Source organism: Carassius gibelio, chromosome B25 (genome assembly GCF_023724105.1).
Source record: "Carassius gibelio isolate Cgi1373 ecotype wild population from Czech Republic chromosome B25, carGib1.2-hapl.c, whole genome shotgun sequence".
NCBI lineage: Eukaryota > Metazoa > Chordata > Actinopteri > Cypriniformes > Cyprinidae > Carassius > Carassius gibelio.
In genome coordinates this window covers 11,946,407-11,966,336 of record NC_068420.1, presented here as the reverse complement: position 1 = coordinate 11,966,336, position 19,930 = coordinate 11,946,407, and the positions used below count along the sequence as shown (strand labels likewise).

The 19,930-nt window shown below is 36.8% G+C and overlaps 1 protein-coding gene across 1 annotated transcript; it reads left to right on the top strand.

The window, feature by feature from the left end:
* Positions 1 to 1,251: 1,251 nt before the first annotated feature.
* On the top strand, positions 1,252 to 15,851 carry LOC128014701 (kit ligand). The gene is made up of 10 exons (XM_052598406.1): positions 1,252 to 1,595; positions 8,712 to 8,819; positions 9,398 to 9,454; positions 9,547 to 9,702; positions 10,343 to 10,553; positions 11,117 to 11,152; positions 12,060 to 12,151; positions 12,247 to 12,359; positions 13,049 to 13,105; positions 13,214 to 15,851. The coding sequence occupies exons 1-9, from the start codon at positions 1,581 to 1,583 to the stop codon at positions 13,077 to 13,079; spliced, it is 819 nt and encodes a 272-aa protein (XP_052454366.1). The 5' UTR covers positions 1,252 to 1,580; the 3' UTR covers positions 13,080 to 13,105; positions 13,214 to 15,851.
* The last annotated feature ends 4,079 nt before the right edge of the window (positions 15,852 to 19,930 follow it).

Genomic DNA, 19,930 nt, shown 5'->3' with positions numbered 1-19,930 from the left:
CATATTTCAGACGCAAGCTTCGAAGTGTGTTTTTTCAATGTATGCTTCAGACACGGGTCACGACGAGGTGTTCCCCATAGCGGCCCCAAGAGGACGCAGTGTCTAGTTCCCTACTCAGGGAACTATGGTTACTGTACATTTGTAACCTGAGACCTTTTCTAAAGCGTTTTTAAAGAATTGCGTACCCTACCTTTAAAGAATGTCCCATATATAGATTGATTAATATAAAATTATAATATATGTAGGGTTTTCAAAAGACCAAACATTATATTATATGATATTATATTATATTGGCGTTCACATTGATTAACATTCTTATTAAACTTTTAAAAGAATGTTTAAACATTTCATTTTTTCATACATTCTGTACTTTTAATTTTCCACATTGAGTCTTGAGTGTGATGTAATATTGAAAAAGGAACCACAAGCTGCCTGTGAGAGATGCAAATGAAAAATGTGTTTAATTCCAATTAAATATTCTGAATATTAAAGCTGTCCTGTGACTCCTGTCTGCAGCAAAATGTGAATTTTGTAAAAGAGCATTACTTTTTCTTAATTTTTATCTCACATTTTATTTGAAATGTCCTATTGCTTATTGGTTTTGCCTCCATCTAATTTCTACTTTCCTAGAGGGTAACATTTTTAACAGTTTTCCGCAGTCTCCCTTATTGTAGGCTATTGTAGCCTACTACTGCTGTAGATGTCACTGTTTACCTCAGTGTTCTCGCACTTCTGTCACATTCGACCACAGATGAAACAGAAAAGTCAAACACGTGGGATTCGAACACATTTGATTCGCATATTTGATAAAATATCAAGTATGTGCAATATGAAACCACCAAAGAGCCTTCGCGTGAAGATGATACAGCGGCTGCTGGTTTTCACTAAATTTTCCGTTCGAGAGACTTTGAATTGTCAGCTGCGCCTCATTTCTTATGTTTCCATAATAACAAAATTAAATTAAGCCAAACCAAAGCATGTTTCGGTCTTCGTCATAGTTAAGCAGTTTTGATGTATAGTTAGACGAAGATAAGATGGATTAAACATGCACGATACCAACAAACGCTAAGCATTTCTTCAACGTCTCGAGAAAAAAAAAAAAAAACAGTCCAGCGCCAGAGATCTTTTCTCTGCAAAACAAACTATTATACAGTCGAGACGATCCGTAAACAAGAGGTTCCATCCTGCGAAAATTAGTAGAAAAACATTGTCATCATATGAATCTCAGTTGGACGATTGGATAGTGATTGTGAAATCGACTGAGTGAGACCCAAGGGCTGCAGACGAACGAGAGAAACTGGGGTGGGCGGGAGTCACACGATAAAAAGGCTTTGCTCTTGGGAAAAAAACTCTTGATTCTTTCCGCAGCCTTCCGTTCACCATCGTGCGGTATGAAGCGTCTACCTGGATACTTACCGTCATTACGCTCATTTAGGTGACTTTCTTTCCCTCCCGACTTGGATTCTACTTTATGATGATTTTGGATATGTACCTTTGGGATGAAAAGAACCCTTTCCCTGCCCGCCGAAGTAAGATAAAATAGGGTTTCGCTGACATTGGAGTTACTCCTCTCGTTCCATATGAAGAAGTCAAACGTAAGTGAACGGATTTTGCTTTGACGCGTGTAATTTAACTTGAATCATATGTGATTTGCTTTAGTTTTTTTGCTACGTGCGCTTGCAAAAATGCACTGTCTGCAGAGCGTAACTGAGGGAAATGTTAATAAACACAATAGCGTGTTTTATATTACAACATATTGATGCGACAGTCTGAAAAGACTTTCTCGCATCGTTGAGCTTTTAAGTATTTTAAGACGCTAAATGCGCGCACTTAATTAGTAGGTGGGGGTGTGGAAGGACTAGTTACAGTAATAGTTTATTATTTAAAATAACTTTCGCTGAGGTGAACATTATTAAACTGTTCCAGCGTGTTTGTTTCCATCCATTTAACTTGTCACATCCGTTTTTCGTCAATATATCTACTCAGTTTGCATTGTCTGAGTTTAAAAAAAAAGAAGTGCAACTTGCAACTTTAAAAGACATAATAATAATAAGCTTAAGTGTTCGATTTTAGTTGGCTCTAGTGTTTTACGATGTGGTGAGACGTCCATAATTCGATCTGGTCAAAATCAGCTTTCGTTGTCGTTTAACAAAGATAATATTTGGGCTTCGATGATCTGTGTGCTCTCGATGATATATGTGAACAATATGACCATTAAAACATGATCGATAAATATGAAGTCCTCGAAAAGGCAGATAAGAGTGATTTAAAACTGATAAATCGACATGACCTTTGGACGTTTACGCAAGTGGTTAACGCGAAACATTTACATGCATATATTTTATACGAACTAGATGTTCTTGGTACATTACTCACAGTCTTGGAAACGTTGTAAAACAGGAAATAAGCCAGGAGAAATGGTTTTCATTAACTGTGGGGATACTTAGAATGCACCAGGGTTTATAACAGACAGCATCACTAATGCTTCTTTTGCTTTAAAGTGAACTAGGCGAGGCTCTGCGCTTGCTTTTGGGTATTGTAAATTATGAACATTTGCCATGTTGTAAATATACTAAAATTTCAATAATGCATAGTTAATATTGATGTATGAAGAGTCAGAAGTCATTTACCTTGCACCTTCTTAGCCCTGATGGGAATTTGCATCAACTCTACGATGATAAATTAGCGTGTTCTGCTCACCAACACATATGTTTTTTAAATACTTGATTTATTTGTGGTGCATTTCTGCTATTTTATTGATAGATAGTAATAGAGAAGCAGTAAATGAAGAGAGAGGCCAAATTATAGACCAGGATGGGGAAACGGCTGAGGCTTGATTTGAACTCTGGTCTTCCACAAGCATATCACCTCAAAATGTTAGTGCATTCTAATGATGCTTCAATAAAACACTTTATTATTAAGCACATATTATTTATGTCAAACTTTGGTGGTTTTGAAAGTACATTTACTGGTTTGACACACCTGCCAATGTATTCAAATCTCAGAGCTTTTAACCTTGTCTTACAACCTTAAGTTAAATAAAGTTAATCATTTGCAAACATAAACTCAGGGAAGCTAGCTCATACACGTGACAGTTTTGATTTCTGAGTCATTTGATTTGTGTGGTTAATCTACTGGAGATAATTTAATGTATGATGAAAGTGTTGTGTGAATGCCTTCAGTTCAGTGTACAGTATTCTGCGGTTAAGAAACCAAACCTAGTACGTGAATAATCATTGAACCAATTGTACAGCTCTTTATCATCACACGTGACATATATGGACCCCTTTGCCAAAACTGAGGCTCGATTATGTGAAACATTTAGCATGAAAGCAAAACGCCTTCAATCATATGCCAAGCCCAAAGGCAAAAATAAGTTAGTGACAGTTTGCAGATTGACAATGAGGAAGTGTTATGCATCAAAACCTAGCAATCTTTAAGTAGCTGAAAACTTGGTATTTTGCTGGTTTTCCTCTTCAGGGGTCATACCCAATTTCTGTCTGGTAATTTCTCAATAAGCGCATAGTTCAACACAGTTAATACAGTGCAGCTATATAATCAGTTGACATTTTTGCGCACGGCCTGAATTAAACGTATAAATGTGATTAGCATGTTTAGCCTATGAAATTAGACATGGAAAAGTGAAGACATTTATATTAGCTCTTAAGCTGTGAAGTCACAGTAAATTAAATGAGCTACAGATGCAACTTAAACAGTAATCCTATTCACAGTCTTCAAAACTGGTTTTAGGGACAACATAAATCTTTCAAGACTGCTAGAACAAACTACAAGGTTGTGAAACAATGGCATATGCTTGTGTGTAAGCTGGAAATTTAATTTCAACTTTATAAAAAAATTTGATAATAGTCATAAATTGTCTGTCATTAATATTTCATGGATAAATCTTGACCGTATGGTCAAAGGTAATTAGTAACACCATTTTCTGGATTTTACTAGGAATGGTTTTGTTATGTAATTCTTTTTTTGTTTCCTGTTTGGACTGATATGCAGCAGTGTGTTGTTGTGTCTAAGTGTGACAATGTTTAGAATCAATAGATCTGATGATCATGTGCTGTAAAGATAACTTGTGGAGTTTAGAGCTTTACACCAAGGAAAGCAATAAGAAGAAGTCCACTACATATTAAATCGATTACCAGGTAATCCAAACACAGTTGGAACATTAATAAGTTAATACATAAATAAGTGGTTTGAAATAAGTCTAGCAAGCCTTTCCGGAGATAAAAGACCAGAAAGAGGAATGCAGGTTTAAACCATAATTTAACTGAACATTATCAACAACACCATTCCATTAGGCCTTTTGACCTGTTTACTTAGTTTCCGTATCCTTTTAGTCCTTACATGGCATTTGACACACACCTGGCTTTGACACTGTTAAGCCTAGTCCAAATAAAAAGGTTTTCAGTAACGGATGGCCATTCACAAAAAAGAATAAAACTTCATCCATGTTTGGAAAGAGCTTAATTGTATAATGGAATCCCTATAGTGAATTGAACCCAATGATAAAAAAATGAAATCATTGGAGCGGCAAATAAATCTCTTGCTTTCACTGGCGCCCTCTTTAAATTGAATATGTCAATAAAAGTAAACTCCTAACGTATAATATGATTCTCATTGGTTTTCTATTGGTTCTCTATTATGTGTTCCATTAGTCTGTTGTTTTATTGCAGAAATTGGTTTACCTCGAGTAGCTTTTCATTGCCTGGTTCAATTAGTGATTGAAAATGAATCATTTTGCAATAATATCTTTGCGTTTCTTTTCTCTCAGAAATAATGTTCTCAGCGTTTTCTTTTAAAAGCATTGGGTGGGTTCCATTAGCATATCTACTTTTCTTGGTTATTTCCTGAACAAGGCCTCCATCCAGCACAGGCTATTGTAATTGTTGTTCCCACCCAGTCTATAGACTCCCTTAAATTAGCTATAAAATCGCCAGATCACATTTCATTGGACTCCTGTGGACTGTTGTCCTCTATTCAAACACTCATCAGCTAGTATAAATCCGCTATGTCTTTTCCTGTTGTTTCATTTGGTTTGAGATGTTTAGCAGCACCCAATGATTTTGACTTTGCTGACTAACCCCATTGAAGAAATAATCAATACGATCAACAGAAGAGTAGAGTCATGGCTGCCGTGGAAGAATTTGACATTCTTGGCAACGTGAGAAAGCATATTGTTTGGGACATTTGATAGCATCTTTAGCTAGTGTTTATTCGGTTAGCCAGAGGTTTGTAAAGTGCACATGAATGGACACGGGCAGACAGAGGGCAATTTCCGGAAGCAAATTTAATTTAAGTGGTTTATGAGTGGATACTGGTCGCTGGCTATTCAACTAAGTCTGAAATGATTATTCTAGTTTTCTGGCTGCTGATATTTGTCCTCTTACTACTATGACCTACGTAAGTAGATCACATTGATTTACAAAACTAGAGACAACATTGCTTTTCCCACACCACACGTTAGCAGGTAGTGTTAGCATTTGTCTTACAGGCTAGCTAATATCAGTCATTGAGATTCTGCCTGTTTTTTGAAGTGTTAGACTGAAATACACCATGGGATATCGTGACATAGACTGTGAAAAGATGAAAAGAAGGATGATAGATGACTAGACATATTTTTTGGCACCATGTGCTCTGTTCTCGCTAATAGTATTATGTAGTGAATGGTACATTGTTCAGAATGAGCTTGTATGTCCGTCTGGGGAGCTTGCAAAGTTAATAAACCCTAGCGATCAAAGTGTCTGGTCAACATGACTGGCAATGATCTCTAGTCGAGAGAGCTCCTGTTAACATGATGTTCAAAAGGGAGGGTTGAGTTGTTGCTCTTTTTTTCACTCTGCCGGTGGTCAGTCCAGCTCATGGTCAGCCATAATGAGATCTTGTTCTGCTTCACATCTCCTTTGTCTGGCTAAATGAAAGTGACCTCTAATTTGACATGTTGTAGCAAGCTAACACTTTCAAGATTTTTTTTGTGGTTGTAATACAACAGTCTGTTCAATGTCCTATTAAAGCCTGGCAAAATTGATGTCTCTTTGTGTCTTTATATCTTCAGTGTGACTTTATAATTGTGAGAAACAAAGCTGCAATTGTGAAATATAAAGTCGCTGTTACGAGGGAAAAAAGTTGCATTTGCGCTTCATAGAGGCAAAGTCACATTGTGAAATAAAAAGTTCACAATTAAGAGAAGCAGTCGCATTTGTGAGCTATAAAGTCACACTGTAGGATATAAAGTCGCAGTTAAGTGGGACAAAAAGCTAGTGATGCAGGATATGCAGTTGTAATTATGAGGGGAAAATGTGGTTTGCAGAGTAACGATGAGAAACAAAGTTGTATTTGTGATTTATGGGGTAGTAATTACTTTTTTTGTATTAACTTGATAAATGAGTTATACACAAAGCACATTTTAGTGCATTCTGGGATAGGGTATAATAATATGAAGCTATATACTCTACAATTGACCACATATTGTAGGAGTATTTAGGAGACGCCTACACTTTCACACACACACCTATAATGACTTAAACGCTCCTGCGTTAGTCAGCTCTTGCCAGTGATTTGGGAGTAACATGTTGTTCAGTTGATCAGATGAGTGGTTGGCTTTTCTTACAGTCTATTGATTTATGGCAGTCAGAGCGGAATTTGAGCACAAGTGAGTTTGAATTGTTGACATTTAAATAGGAGACAGGCAGACGTTTGTTGTTGTGTCCGAAGTACTTGCTGAAATCATAGTTCTTGGCTATGAAGGGACTTTAAAGTCTTGGAGGAAGTCAAATTATGGATAATATAACCAATGAAACATCTGGGCTTCCATGTGTTGTTTCTTTTATCAAATTTCAACAAATCCTCATCTGGTTCACAACACGCAAGGGATCTCTACAGTCCCTGGTGATGCTGTCTGAAATACTCAATGCAATATATTTACTGCCAGTTTGAGTGCATACTAAATTTCAGATGCTGTCATGTGTACAAGTATAGTTCGCTTTGAATTATATATTGCAGTCCATTAATTCAAAACAAGATCTAAGCATTTACATGAGGCCAGTCTTATTTATAGTTAGATGCAAATAAACATTCCCTGTTTAACCAGGAAGAACATTTTTAGAAGAGATGGTTGGAAAGATGCATTTTGGAAACTCGTAATGGGGAAATCAAAACTATATATATTATAAATGTATAGATATGCTTTAAAATCTTATGACCTCCCTAGCTTTAACTTTTGTACTGTTTTTATTCAGTCTGTAAATTCATCACCTTTAAGGCACCCCTACTCCAATCATTCATAATTAGGTGAAATATGTTTGGTATATTAAGTTGTACCATACATTTTTCTTGAATATCTTGTCACTAGCTTTGCATTTTATAATGTCTTTGACTTTTCAAGTCAAAGTAAATTGTGGTTCGCAATATATTTTACTTAGTGTGACACTCTGGGAGAATCAGGATTACCACTATTGAGAAAAAGAATAGTGTGTGATTTTATTTTGTTTGATTTTGAACAATGAAAAGTGGACATTATGTACCAGCATGGAGATAAAAGCTAGTTTGTTAAAACAACAGTTAAACAGAATGCTAATTTGAAAAAACAGCAGGTAAATAGAGCGCTAGCTTACTAAAACAATGACTAAATATTTTGTTAAAACAGCAGGTAAATAGAATGCTGGTTTGCTCAAACAAATGAAACGCTAGTTTGATAAAATAATGGCTACATAAAATGTTATTTTGCTAAAATAACAGCTAAATAGAATACTATTTTATTAAAACATGGTTAAATAGTATGCTAGTTTGCTAAAACAACAGCAAAATAGAATGCTAGTTTGCTAAAGGAATAAATAAAGTGCTAATATATTAAAACAATAGCTAAACAGAATGCAAGTTTGTTAAAACAATGGCAAAATAGAATGCTAGTTTGCTAAAGAATAAAGTGCTACTAAAACAATAGCTAAACAGAATGCGAGTTTGCTAAAACAACAGTATTGTTACATTTTAATGAAAAAACTGAACTTTGGGATAGCATACACCGATTAATCTTATACAGTAAGACCAGAAATATACATTATTCATGAAAAGTTTAATTCATGATCAGTTTAAAAATGAGACTTTAAAAACATTATATTGTAGCTGCTTTTGAATGTAAATGCCTCACGAGAAATGCATCCAATCATGATCACGTGATCCCAAAACCAGCCTAATTTCTGAAAATATGTAATGCAGAGCATCAATTTTGTAATTTTTCACTCTCACAGCTAAACAGCCTGTCCTCAGATGAGTCTGCTCTTCACCTCTGCTCCACTCCCCCTCTCTTTCAATCACTGCCCCATTTCTCCCGACAAGGCTCATGCATTGTTTGTCTGGGATCACCCTTGTAAGCAGGGTTAAGAGCAAATCTGCCTCATGTTATGCAACAAGCTCAAATAGCAGGTCTGGGAAGAGGGGAGCAAAAGCTTTAAGCTCTAAGCCACCATGGGACAACAAGCTTTATAGCGGCGGATGGGAAGGAGACTTTGCTAGACAAAAACGCTCATTTATTATATCAAAACTGACCCGGTTGCTCTCAAAATAGCAGTGAAAACATTTTCCGTTTTACCTAATACTCCTCCAAATAATGAGTTTAGAAATTAGGACACAAGCAGATCTGTGTTATTACAAGATTTTTGATACAATCAATTAGACTGATCTTCTGACCTCTTGTTTTTCAGATTTGGATATGCACCTGTGTCCATTTATTGCTGTACTTGACAGTTGCTGCCTATTCCAGTGAAATAGGAAATCCCATTACAGATGACATCAAGAAAATTTCTTTGTTGGTAAGAGCTCGGACATTCTTATCTCTCCGGTGCTGCTTTTTCCCCAGCCTATTTTGTGAAAGACAACAGCGAGGGCTGATTTACCGATGCTCTGGGGGGAAAGAGCTGAAATTTATTTCATGTGTGTTGGAATGAAAGCCCTAGACATATGGTTCAAAGTATGATAATAGAGTCATATACATAAAACAAATGCTTCGCTGCAGACGGTCTTTTTAGGATCATCAAAAATCATCAGCCTGAAAGGATTATTGGGTTTATCGCTTTGTTGGAACATGCGAGTTGTTTAATGGCATTTGCTTTTCTTTAGCAAAATATTTACAGAGTATGATGCCAAATCACTGTGCGTGCCATATGCTGAAATGTTAATAACCAGTCATTAAAATCTTTTGAAGTACATATGTTTGCGGCTTCCATATCTAAACCTAAGCCAAGGTTATAAAGCAAATTAGAGTAATTCCATGTTTACATTGTGACTACATACTTGTAAAGTAAAATTTTTGAATCTTTATCGATGATAAAATGACCATCTTCATTGTAGTTTTTGGCACTTAGAACTGGCTTTTCTTCTCTCCTATTAGAAACAGAATATTCCAAAAGACTACAAGATTACATTACGTTATATACCTAAAGAAGTGGTGAGTTGTTATTATTCGGTTTCATTGAATCGTTCAGGGTAATAAAAGCAAACATGGTGATAATGTAGTATTGTCTTTTGTTTTTCTTCAAGAGTGATATGTGCTGGGTGAAGCTAAATGTATTTCACTTGGAGGTGAGCTTAAAAGGCCTGGCGCAGAAGTTTGGGAACATATCCTCCAATAAAGATAATATAGGCACTTTTGTTCAAATACTGCAAGAGATGCGGTATCACATAGGACATGGCTTGGTAAGTTACCTCAACAAAGTGATTACAATAAGAAGTTTGTTTCATGCAGAAATCTTAATATATCTAGTATGTTTTGTTTTTGTGTTACAAGTTTGGCTTGTCAATTATAAAAATCAATTCTATAAATAACACAGTAAATGATGAACTTTTGTTAAACGATTTAGAAAAAAACAGTACAATTAGTAGAAATTAGTTTTTATTTATTAAAGGTATCGTTTATTAAGGTTTTATTGATTTCTTTTTTAATCAAATTTTAAAAAAAATCTATAAAATGAATATTCTTTATTGAAATGTATATGTTTATCTTTATCTTTTATTCAATCTATTTTTAAAACTATTTATTTTTCTTATTTTTAAGTAAAAAAAAATTGCAGCCAATGGCCAAGGTTTGTAAAACCACTTGGAAAAATAATTCCGTTGATCATTCATTTGTAAAGCAGTGCAAAACCTGGTATGTTTTATTAAGGTTTTATGCTTTAAGAATAGTTTAAATATTTTTTTAAATGAATATTTATTATAACAATTAATTTTTTTCTAATAAATTTTTCTGTTTATTTAAATGTCTATTGAAAATTATAAATAAATCATCACAACATATGATCCACTTGTAAATGGAAACCATTTTTTTCTGTTTCTTCAGGAGGATTCAATGCTAGAATTCGATTGTCACTACATAGATGAGATGTGGCTTACGGCAAAGTATTTTGAATTTGTGGAGGACTTCTTCAACACTGCCAATTCGTCGAGAGATGCCGAGGATTGCGAGCCCCCGCCATGCCCCACATCTACAGAAACAACAGTAACGACAGCTGCCACAGCGTCGTCAACGTCAGTGCAACATAGTACAAATGGTGAGGTGCATGTCCGACACAATCAGTCTTAAAGGCCTTGCGAAGGCATGGTCTACACATTGTGGAGTGTTGTCTGTTTCCTTTTCAATGAAGCTTTTGAGAAACCATAGAATGTCGTTTGTGGAGGGCCGCCCATTTGCAACTGAGGTTTTAGATGTTAACACCCGCTTTTAAATCATATCTCTTGTGGCAGCTTTGGTTGCAATTTTGCACATGTTGTGTGTGTGTTCCACGCCTTTTCAAACGAAGCCGCTGGACAAAACAAGAGAGGCAACATGTTTTTGTCAGTGCTATTATGACAGAGTCTCAGCTGAGTTTCAAAACCAAGAGGCGCTAGTGAACAGCATGAAAGGGAGAGCAGAATCGAAGTCCAATTGTCACCATGTTGATTACAGAGCAATCTTCAGATCTTCCCAAGCGCAAGCTCTTTCTTTCTAAAAGCGAACAGATCAGATCATTCATGGGGCGGAGAGAAAAGGAGATTGTGTCGGACTTTTTAAGCATGTAACAATGAACGGTTTCTATCTGAGACTTAATGCTTCTCTGTTTCTGTCTTTCTCTAGAGAAACATAACGGTTTGCCTGATGACCCCGAAAAAGGTGAGTTATCACATAAATGTCTTCAGTCATCACTTCTTTATGCATACGAGAGATAGTAGGTCCAAAAAGGAAAAACAAAACCAAATAAATCATTTACCTGCCCTCATGTTGTTCCAAACCTTCGTGACTTTATCCTTTATCCATCTTATGATGGAAATTCATAAGGAATAAGGCTTTCAAGGTCCAAAAATCAAAGAGATTTGTGTTGCATAAACAGAAAATATCCACTGAAAGTAAAGACATTTCATGGCAGGCTGGCAGACAAGTATTGGGCCACTTTGTTCTTTTTTTTGTTGTTCAGACGCCATTCACCTTCATTGTAATGGAAAATCCTTGCGAACATGTTCAGAATTCCTCATTTTATGTTTTATAGAGGAATTGAGAAACAGCATGAAGTAAATGATGGCAGATTTTATTTTATTATTTTATTTTTACATTTTATTCATTTGAAAATCGCTTTCCAGCTAGCCAAAGAAATAAGAAATGATGTTGAATAAATGTTGACAGAAATGCATTTAGTTTAGTTTATAATTTTATTGTAAATTTATTATACATTTATCATTTTTTTATTTTATTTTGTAACATTTATTTGAAGATGGCTATCCCACAAGCCAAACACTATCCATAGAGGAAACATTAAATGTTAACTGAAGTTTAATTTAATTTAATCTAATTTTGAGTAATTTATTCCTTTACCAATTATTTGAGGAACACTATCCAACTTTTTTTTCCGTTTTTTTCCGAATTTATTTCAAGGGAATTATCCAGTTATGCAGGTCAGATTTTTGATTTAGTTCAACTGATGTACTATGATATATCTGAAAGGTTGAAAGTTAATCTTGCTGTCTGTGCCAGTTCAACAAAAGCACCTTTGCAACCTGATAAATCTATTCTTATTTTTCTGTAGGGGCATTCCTTCCGACAGTTGTGCAGAGCAGTCTTATGTCGCTGCTCGCCATCCCGCTCATCGCAGTGGTGGTGTTTCTCATGGTCTGGAAGGTACGTGTGGTGGTGTGCTCAGCTGAGCCTTCAGCATCACAGCTTTTTCAATTTTAATCCTGATTGGTATTTTTCTTTTTCCTTTTGTAATGCAGATGAAATCTAGAAGAAATGCTTCACAAACTGAAAGGAGTCCAGAAGAAGGTCCCGCCCTTTTCTCAGGAGAGGAAGCCAATATACCCCCGTTAGATGTGGAGATATCTGAAAAGTAAATATTCAAGTCTCCATAGTGTGATGTGTTTTCCATTGAGTCCTAAAATATTTGAAAACTTCAAAAAATGAAATGCATATTAAAGGGATAGTTCACCCAAAAATCTGTCATGAATTACTCACCCTCATGTCGTTCCAAACCCATAAGACCTCCGTTCATCTTCAGAACTCAAATAAAAATATTTTTATGAATTCTGAGAGCTCTCTAACCCTCCCATAGACAGCATTGTTACAAAAATTGTTACAAAAAAACACACAGATAACGTTTTCTACATTGTTTACACTTTGATTTGAATGAAAACAACGTATCCATGTGGCGCAGCTGACACAGAACAGCATACGCTGCTTACGTTCAGTGGATACTCTCATAAATGGAGACACGGAGGAGACGAACTGTTGAATAAAGTCATTATTTTTGTTCTCATGGGTTTGGAATGACATGAGGGTGAGTAATCAATGACAGAATTTTCATTTTTGTGTGAACTATTCCTTTAAATAAATCATATTTAACAAAAGTTTTATGATCTGAAACCTAACTAATTTAAATTTGGGAAATGTTTTGCATTTCTTTTCTTTTTTTCACCTTTTGCTTAGGTGTCCAAATATTTTTGGGGTCTATTTTTGTCCTACCTATTAAGCTGTTTCAAACACACCAGTTAACACCAACTTACTGTTTTCCTTTTCCAGAAACAGATTAAATATTATCATTGCAGTGTAAATCCAGCCCCAGCTTAACCAAAGCAGGTAAATAATGTTCTTATTCTAAATAAAGTATCAACTTAACCTACTTTACAGCATCGTTTTTAAAGAGGCCGCAGCCATAAACTTTGTTTCTCATTAATAACATTTTAGTCACTCCTTCAGACGGCACAACGGACAGGAACAAACAAGCACCACCTCCGAAAGATTCTCTTACCGAACTTCTAGAAGGAAGGATGTATACTGGCCTGAGATGCAACAAACTGCTCTTTGAGAACTGATGCCCTCTCTTATCAACCACTGCTGAGCCCTTCGGGGTAGATACAGTTGCTTCTTCTGAGAACTTCTGAGAGTCGCTCTTCATGCTCTTTAAAGCTTCCTTCTCCTCTTGGAGACTGCAAGGAGACTGTGCAGCAGGAATTCGATGAAAAACAGAACAAAAGCAACACGGCATTGGATTCAGCTGGAGGCATCAAATACCCAAGCGCAGTTTTTGGAGCGCAGGAGTCGCAGTTCAGAAGGAGGGCAGCCATATTGTTGCTTGAGAGCAGATGGCTATCTAAAAGGAGTTAAAGCAGAATTGACTACCTCCAGCTGCACTGGTCAACCTCCTTATTTCTTTCTTCATCCTTGTTCTCTCTCTTTCTTTTGGTCTGGGTGTCCAGATAGACGCCTTTTCAGTTTTTTGAGTGCTTGAATCAGTAAAATCGTTCTCAGATTGTATCATCTGATTTGTGAATTGTTTTTATTGTCACAATAGGCTGGTGGTGTGGACTTAATTTATTTATTTTCTGAATATGACATGACAGCTGCATGGCATCAAATATCGATTGAGATGACGAATCCCCGATTGTCTCAACCTTAAAACATATCCAGCAATCCTTAATCGCTTGTGTATTTCGACAATAAACCCTACGTCCATTCTAGCCGCGACCTTCTAAGTACCATTATAGCTCCTCACAGACGCCCTTAAGCGTTGTTAAAGCTATATATCAGTACACCCATGATTTATGCAGTTAGTTTTACACTACGGCTTTTTATGAAGTCAGCTTCAGTGTTTTTGACGTCATTTAGTATATGGAAATTTCTGGTGGCTGCTAATTTTATAGACCATTCAGCTTTTGTCAACAGTCATTAGAGTTTTATAGCTTGTAGAAAAAAAAAACGGCCATACTAGAGTGAAATGCATCAGTCAGACTTTAAATATGGGTCAAAACTAACTCAAGTAGTATTACGTCAAACAAAACGGTACCTCACACCACAAAACGCGACTTTTTTGGAATACAGGATGCCATCGTAAGATCTCGCTAGAAGTAATAGAAAACCTACATATATGCTTCTACTTGTATTTTCGTGCCTTTTCATAGCATGGCTCTCCCTGTAAAGATTCTTTTTGGATAACCAGCCATATATTTATTACGGAGAAAAAAATAATATAATAATGATATTGCACTAGTTATATTCAAGAAAATTCCTTTAGGACATTTCAGATGATTTTTCCAAGAAAAGCATAACATGCTCCGGTTCCGACTTCGGTCTCCTGCTGAGTACGAATCAATTTATGCATGTTCACATCTGACGTCTTACATGGCTTGCGCTTAATCTGTACATACTGATTTATGATAGCTACAACTCATATAGACAAGTGCTAATGATTTTGAGACGAAACTCAGAGGAGATCAGATTTGATATGATTTGATATGATTGATTTGATTTGGTACCCTGCTTTCTCCAACTGGTTGTAATGATCTATATCCTGTGTTGTGGGGAATAACCTGTTGTCTGCCCAGTCTTTGTTTTCTTAGTGCACAACAGTTTTTTTTTTTTTTTTTTTTTTTTTTAAAGATACAGCATGTAAAGTGAAGTTGACGTTTGGTGAGTAATATCTTGTCCTGGTTAAGGTGGTTGTTTACAAAAACTCGTATTAACATAGGCAGCAATGGAAAGGTCTCATTGTAGTGTTTTCATGCAGTTAATCCAAGTCATTTTGAAGCTCTCGATGGGGCGTGTCCGTGTAAGTATTTGCTTTTTTCCATCAAAGTAAACCACTTCAGACCATCTCAGAGTAGCTTGGGACAGTGCTGGTAATGTAACAGCATGAGGTCACAGTTTATAAACATGCAAAATTCATTTTTACACGCAATTTGGGAACCTCACTGAACCAGAGTTTTCAGTCTGTCTAGAAGGTGATGAAGCTTCCTTTGGCGTATTTGTTTGCCCTGATAAGGTTCCATGTAAAGAGTCAATACGTTTGCGAAAGATAAGCTGCACCATAGGAATCTTCAAATGTGGGAACATCCCTACATGTTGTAGGCGTTTTATGTGTAAAAAACCTTGAAAATGGGAGTTAAGACCCCCCAAAACACAAACCACAGACCATATTGAGCTAGCCAGTGAAATTCCCACCACTGCCCTGAAACTACTGGGAATGTTGGCGAAGTGTCAGAAGACACTGTTGCTCTGTTTTATGATGCTGAGATGAGAGGGACGTACAAGGGAACTGTACAAGGATTTTTTCAGATTTGGCACGTCCCAACTGCCGCAATTGGAGCCTGCATCATATTTGTAAGACTGCAGAACACAGCAAGTCAGGAAGCCAGTCAGGGTGCCAAAAGTAAACAAGGAATTGTGGCCCAGTCATTGTCTGGGTGACAGTCTACTGTATTCTGTATTTTATATGAATATATGCAAATATATGTATGAGATGTGAATAAAGTACATTTATCCACCATTGCTGAGGCCTGGATGGGCTTTACTTCTCATTATGACTAATAAAACCATGATAATTACAGTTGAGCATTCTGGGATTGACTTTTTTTTTAAACTTCCTTTTAAAATGTACTGATGCATTTAAAAGGACAGTTTACTCACGTACTCACCCTCATCCAAACCCAGATTACTTTCTTTTTGCAGAAGGAAGTATCAACTGAATGCCTTTGACTTCCATTATGGCGCATGAGAGAAGTTTTTTTTTTTTTTCAGTGAATTGGTTAATCCTGAATGATTCATTCTGAAGGAGTCAAGTTCAAGCCCACTCAATCAGTGATCCGTTTGCAATGTTTTATGAGACTAATTATTTCTCACACAAAACTATTGTATGACTTCAAAAGACTTTGAAGGTACTGATACATATGGGCCAGTTTTATGTTGCCTTGTATTACTCCTCAATAACAAATCATTCACTTTTTATTACACTTTTATTATACAGAAAGTGACCACGTGTGACCTTTTTGTGTCTCACAGAAGAAAATAAATAATAATGTGAGTTTGTAAGCACATGCGGGTGGGAAAATAATAAGAGAATGTTTATTTTTGAGCAAATAGTTGCTTTAAGATTGTGTGGTTATTTGATGGGTTCAAAAAGCTTTTCTTTCCATTTACTAGGAAATAACACGCCACAATCACACGAATCACGTGATTCCATTGAATCATTTCAAAGGAGTAGGCTGGTTAGGGTTCAAATTTCCTTTAATTCCAGTAAGTGAGTAAACATTAATTTTTAGCCAAATTATCCCTTTAAGTGCTTCTACTTGTGTAGTATTTTAATCCCCCAACTGGTTAGAGGCTGTTTATGGGATCAATAGAAAAAACCTGTGGAGTGAAAATGCACTACACTTAAAGCTACTGATCAAATACCATCAGGGAGCTGTTGTAAAAGTTAGGCCCAACTCTGAGCTAACAAGAAGTTCAGCCTCCTTGCTGCTTGCCGTGGCGTATTTGGCACTACCTGAAAGTAAATCTGCTGTGCAGAAATCCTCCAGGCCATTTAAACACCCCTGCAGGGTAATATTTTCTTGTTAACTCTGTTACATTGCTCACTAAAAAACTATTACAGAAGAAACAAGCATTGTTAGGCATAATTTAAGGGTTTAGGAAGAAGTAGTGCCAAAACTTGTTTATATGTGCAAGTTAGGAATATATGGACAGTCATTTCTCCCTGCCGTGCTTGTGTGGGCAGCGGCTTCCCGCTGCGCAAATATGCAGGCGCTTCGGCACACTACAATAAACTCTGCTGTCTCTTGAATTTTGAACCCATATTGCAGAATGCATAATAAAGATAAAAATGGAAGCATTTTTGCATAACAGTCTACGGCTCGCTCGCCTCTGCCCTTCTGCGGCCCCCTTCGCATCGCATTAGCGCCATTTGTGTGGGTTGGTACGCTGGTTGAGAGCCCAGGCAGATGACACTATAAGCCTGTCCCCCTGAATGCCAGCCTCTCCTGTGACAGTTTGTACATTAACAAAAAAAGGGCTTTTGAATGTGCGACAAAGGTCTTTATGAATTTAAATTGTGTGCGTTTTTTCTCTGCGGTGGGAATCGGCACAGGACCTTAGTCACAGGTCATGTGGTTTAGGGTTACTAAAAGCCTCTACCAGTAGAGTTGTGTTGTGTGCTTTTTGGCCTTTTACAAAGCTCTTTCTGCAGCCGCGAGAGAAAGCGCTCGCCCCCAGGTGGGTAGCGGAGACGGACGAGTCGGGTCCCTGGAGGCCGTAACCAGAGGCTTATCAGAGCCCGACGCTGTTCTGTAATACTCCTGTGAAAGGCCTTCTCCGCCGCCTCCCAATAGCTGCGTTTCTGGGCAGGAGGTTGTAATGGAGATCTCCGTGGCCTCTCGGTAAGCAACGAAGGAACGAAAAAGGGGGGTTTCTCTCAGGACGAGGCCAAAGCTGAGCTGGGATGGAGGGAGAGATGACACTGTTGTGTAGGCGTGACAGAAGAGAGGAGAGGTCTAATGAGTCAGAGGGGAAAGGCTCGGGTTCTCCTCAGGGGTCCCCCACCGTGAAGCGTCACCTCACGGGGTGCAGGTGGACACGCCCGGCTTTCGGACACCACCGCATTTCTCACAGGCTCCCCAAGGAGCGCTTGTGTCGTGGCTCAAAAGGATTTGATAAAGACCAGGCAGGTTTACACCAGTTCAATGACATTCAGCTTAAAACCGAGGATGAGTAACCTGAGATTGGCTGATATGACTAAGGCGAACACGCAGTAGGATGAAGATAAATGTCGCGCTGCGGTGTGAATCATGTCACGATGATCGGTTGCTGTCTTCTTGGCTGCTATGCTGATTGAAATACAAAAGGTTGTTTTGCTAGAAATTTTGCCAGCTGATATAACTGGCGGCATACCATGGTGGCCTGAAAGGCTTCCAGAGAAAAATTTCAAGTGAAACTGGGGCACCTCAAAGGGTGTTGAAACTGATTTCAGGACAGGCCTGGATGAAACATTTATCACACAGAAGCTCTGAATAAAAATCTTATGTCAAAGCATTTAGCATTCACTTTTAAAAAGTAGTAATTTGTCCTTCTTTGCAGAAAAAAATATATAATGCATTTCCAGTTTTTAATATATCATTACTATGTGTAGCTTTAAAAAAAAATTCCAGTGCGCCACAATAATGTAAAATGTATTCTGTGCTTCAAAAAACTTTCAACAGAATTCATTATATAACCCCACGCATCACTCTGATTCCCAGAAGGTTAAAGGGTGTTTAAAAGGAGGTGTTTTCTTTTATCAAAAGGAGCACTTCTGGGTGTTCATATTGTTTCCTGGTCTTTAAAAATGCTGATTAATTTCACACTATTCCATTGAATCATTTCAAAAGAGTAACTTGATAACCTTGAGGGTTTGGCTGCACGTCTAAAATATGTTAGACACCTCTACCTGGAGGTTTTCAGAAATAACATGAAAATCATCTGTTTCATATGTGGGTTACAGCGAGTGCAATATTGTAGGCTAATTTGAGAACAGGGCCCAAATTATTGTTGTGTCTTCCTATCAGATTTATCTTGATATTTCAATGATGTTGATGTTTTTTTTTTTTTTTTTTTGTATTATATAGCTATGCAGAAGTATTCATATCAGACTCTTACCCAAAAGAACAAATGGCCTTTATAAATATAATCTGAAACAATTGTGTAATAGTTCAACATTTGTGCATTAAATCTGTTTTCACATATTAATCATCAACGATTTCATCAATACCGTTGCACTAAATATTTAATGCTGCAATCAGTTATATAAAGGCTAAATATTTTACATTAAATTATATTTATAGTTTATAATTTTACTTTATTAGAATTCAGAATTAATTTGATATAAATGAGAAATTTAAAAAACTGTAGCGTGTAGTTCGTCAATGACAAACTGAATTAGTTATTAAAAGTTTAAATTAGTTGCCCTGTAACTGTTTATCCTGCTGCGCATGCTCAGTTGAGTGAGCACGAGCCAGCCGCCCTTATATGGACATGGTTTGAGCGCGTTTTATGCAAATTAATTATTGGCAGTTATTGGTAGATTTGAATGTACAAACAACCGGATTCAGCGTTTTTACAACGAAGGTAAGAACATTGTTTTGTGTTAACTCACCTGATGAATACTGCGTGAGAACGTTTCTACACTGAAAGCAGATGTTACCAAAGAGCACAGATTTTTACTCTTAAAAAATTAGAATAAACGTTGAATGTTAATTCGCACGTTGAAACATGACGTCTGACGTGTACTGCATTCCTAATCCCCTGCATTCGTTCTCATTAATCATTTCATCGGTACCTACACGGTATTTTCACGGACGGGACAATTATTTATAATTATTAACAGGTCCTATATGTATCCGGTTAACTTCAACATAACTGCTTTTAATTCTCAAGGGTTATTTCATGCCAGAGCATTGCTCTTTGGCACAAGTTAGTCTACTTAAAGAAAAAGATTTGAAAGTTCACCTGAACTTTTCCATCATTAATGCTTGGCCAGCTGCCAAGTACTCTCAATTCTATAAAGTAATTTATGTCCACAGTCAATGTGACATATAGAGGATGATAAATTAAGTGCATGACTAGAGGTTAAGCGTTTAATTAAATATGGAGAAACTC